Consider the following 3,278-nt stretch of genomic DNA (forward strand, 5'->3'; position numbering starts at 1 on the left):
ACCTAATTCTGAATTTTGGGCTAAAACATAAGTAACGAATTTTCCTAAATGACGATATATTTTATCCTTAATATATATTTTTTATCCCAAGAATCTGAAACCAAATTATAATGAATTTAGAACTAGTGCACCCTGATCAACTGTATACCCCCTTGGCAAAAAGACATATTATTTCAAAGTATCTTCTCTCGTATATTTTACATGAGCATTGATAGATTTTTTTATTTTTTTTTAAATGAGTAGATATAGTTTAACTTCTACGAGGAGGCATTCATCTTGTGCAATTTTCTGTTCTCATGGCTTAGTGAGATTCAGATAATTGATACATACAAGTTCTAAGTTCAAACTTTATAGTGTCATTGAAAAATAAAAAATAACTGTTGTAGATGAAAAAGTTGTGACATTTAATTGGATTATTTGTGAAAAAAAAAAAAGAGAAACTGATCTCATAATAACACATTTCATTGCTAGTGATAAAAAAAGAAACATACATTTCAAACTAAGTAGTTAGCATGTGCTAGGAAAAATTCTAAGATCATTAGTATCTCAGTATTTTGGACGAAACACACCAATAATTCTTAGAAAGTTGACAACAGCAAATAAGAAAACAGCAGTTCCTACAATAGTTGAACTGAATCTCCAAGGGTCACGGAAGTACACAGATATCAGCATACCCATATAGTGTTTCCAACAGCAGTTATAGTGTTCATTGAGTTCCTTTGTGGTTTTGCCGTAGTAATTTGAAGTCACCACAACATGCTTGCAAAGACCATTTATCATAGTTGCCAATTCAGTGTGGCTGCCAAGTTCATGCTCAATGATTTCTGTGTCAACCAGCAGCTCCACATCCTCTTGAGTGTGAATCAGTGAGTCAATTAGAGTCACATAGTTGCATATGAAAGGTTGGTCTGAATAGTGACACTGCTCCAATGCAATGAGGTTCCTTAGAACACATTCTGTGACTTGGTTTACTTTCAAATGGGGTATTTGCAAGCGAGCTTTGAAACATTTGGAGAATGGTAAGCAACCAAAACACAAGAACCAGCTGAGGATTGGAGTCTTCTCAAACTTTATGTCCAAATAGCTCCTACCTTGAACTTTCTCAAAGTTAACACCAGCCTCATTCAACTTTGTTGCAGTTCTAAGAACACATTCCACTTGACAAGGGGTGAAATGTCGTGATGGACTCACATTCACCCCCTCAATCTGGAACTTTGTAGGCAAGTAGGTGAATCTGATCAAATCAGTAAAGTGTTTGCAAGATTTACAATTCTTGATCATCTCCACTTTAAAACTTGGCTTGTGTGAAAAATAATCTTCAAAGTAGTTAAAGGCAAGCTGAACAAATTTGACACTGTTATCTTTTGTGTCATTGTCTCCAAGGATGACCCTTGTGTGCAATTCCTCCAACACAAACATGGGAATCTGATTTTCAAGTAGTGACAAATCGCGTTGAGTCATCTTGCACACCCATGATGTGGTGAACATTTGATCATTCTTCTGTTCAGATTTGTTTGCTTTTCTAAAAAACAGCTCCATGATGAAGACTGAGTCTAATAGGATCATGTCAACAAACTTTTCATCCTTGTGGAGTTCTGGCTTGGAATAACAAATACCTACCTTCTCTCTATTCTCTTCAAGGAAGGATTTATATTGTGACAAAGCTAAACCTTGCTTGTGAGATAGACGTTTCCAAAAAGCATGAAAATACCTTTGTTTCTGCTTCTCCTGCTTTAGTTCTGGTTTGTCACTGTGAAGAGGGCCTATTGAGATGAACTGTGGTGTATAGGCTTCTGCATTCAATTTCAGGAGATGAGGAGGAACCTTGTAAATGCAACATTGGTCATGCACCTCAGGCTCAATCTGTTCAGGAATGTTAATTATGTGCTGGATCTGAGGTTTGTTTTCAGGTAAAGGAGTATAACTAGTAGCAGAAGTCATTGAAATTTGAAACACAAGTTTCTCTTCCCTGAGAGTAAGAGGAAAAAGAACATGCATAAATCACTTGCAATACATAGAAACTGAACTTATAGCTACACTTTCAAGGTTTTAAATTGCAATCACAATGCTTGATATTACTAGAAATGCAGAAAGATGTGACCAATGCAGCTACAATTGCTATTACTTTATGGTTGCAAAAACCTCCAAAACCTTTAAAGACTGGCTTTTAAAACCTTGTCACTTTTCACTTCTCACAATGGCCTGCATAGCACTTGCATTTGATAAAAGACCAGCTAAACTTTTGTGAAGAAAAATGACAAGAAATTTGAACTTGACAATGCAAAAGAGTACATACTTACGCCCACGCAACACCAACACCAACACCAGTTGAAAGATTTGTTTCACAAGATAGAAGGAATCAAAACAAGCATGCCAACACAAAAGTCTTTTTCCATTGGCAAATGAGACCAAGAGTTAAAAAACACAAGCCTTGGCGGTTTTGGTAAAGTGGAATAGAAAGTGTTTTGTTTCTCAGATATGGTTACAAAACTTTCAAGGGTTAATATGCTGCTACCTTGGAATGTGAGTCATTGTGAATTATGATGCTCTATTTTGTCTGTTTGCGCTTTTGCATGTGAATTTGTTTTCTGCAGAGTGAGAATTCTTACTTGTCTGTCGCTAATGGGAATATTTTATTAGAACAATTAAGACTAATACTAAATTATAATATTTGATTTGATTATTATCATTATCATCAGATTAAAAAACTAGTTCAAAAATCATGTATTTAGCTACAAATCATGCCTGTATTTAACCAAAAACATCATGCCTGTATTTAAATATTTTCATTTATCACAATAATCTAGAATTTTGTATTTAGGTTTCGAACGTGTGATTTGAATTTTAAATCAAATCAAATTCATTCTAATTTTAAATTTTATTGATGAAATTTAGGATTCTAAATATGGGATAATTATAGTGAAGATTATATTTTAAGGTTGAAATCATTGTGAAAAGATATATGTCTATATTTATTATTTGACAATATTTACTATAGATTTGTTTTCGAAGGAAAATATCTATACAGAAAAGGGAAAGAAATATTATATTTTTATCTACAGATATAGTGAATAAGAAACCATAGATATTAGATTGTCTTCTCAACGGTTTTATAATCCTGTGGTCTTTCCCACTTGCTATTTGTTTTATTTTGTTCTATTTTATTTTCTCACTTGCATTTAACATTTGTCGACCAATTTAAAAACTTAAGTTCACTTCGTTCATTAATATTCATTTAAAAAATTGTGTTGAAAAGGAAAATCACAATTTCAATTGTA

The 3,278-nt window shown here is 33.4% G+C and overlaps 1 protein-coding gene across 4 annotated transcripts; it reads right to left on the reverse strand.

Annotated features, from left to right (window-relative positions):
- Positions 1-441: 441 nt before the first annotated feature.
- LOC114418751 (putative UPF0481 protein At3g02645) lies at positions 442-2,477 on the reverse strand. Of its 4 annotated transcripts, none has more exons than XM_028384244.1 (2): positions 2,301-2,477; positions 442-1,969 (listed from the first exon to the last, which is right to left on the reverse strand). In XM_028384244.1, the coding sequence occupies exon 2, from the start codon at positions 1,939-1,941 to the stop codon at positions 547-549; it is 1,395 nt and encodes a 464-aa protein (XP_028240045.1). In that variant the 5' UTR covers positions 1,942-1,969; positions 2,301-2,477; the 3' UTR covers positions 442-546. The 4 variants fall into 4 exon arrangements, with proteins under 4 accessions (XP_028240045.1, XP_028240043.1, XP_028240046.1 ...); XM_028384242.1 differs by having other exon boundaries at positions 2,297-2,476; XM_028384245.1 differs by lacking the exon at positions 2,301-2,477 and adding an exon at positions 2,152-2,290.
- Positions 2,478-3,278: the final 801 nt, after the last annotated feature.

This window comes from Glycine soja, chromosome 7 (genome assembly GCF_004193775.1).
Source record: "Glycine soja cultivar W05 chromosome 7, ASM419377v2, whole genome shotgun sequence".
Classification (NCBI taxonomy): domain Eukaryota; kingdom Viridiplantae; phylum Streptophyta; class Magnoliopsida; order Fabales; family Fabaceae; genus Glycine; species Glycine soja.

Coding starts and splice junctions, on each gene's coding strand:
- LOC114418751 (XM_028384244.1), bottom strand. CDS start 1,941: ATGACTTCTGCTACTAGTTATACTCCTTTACCTGAAAACAAACCTCAG.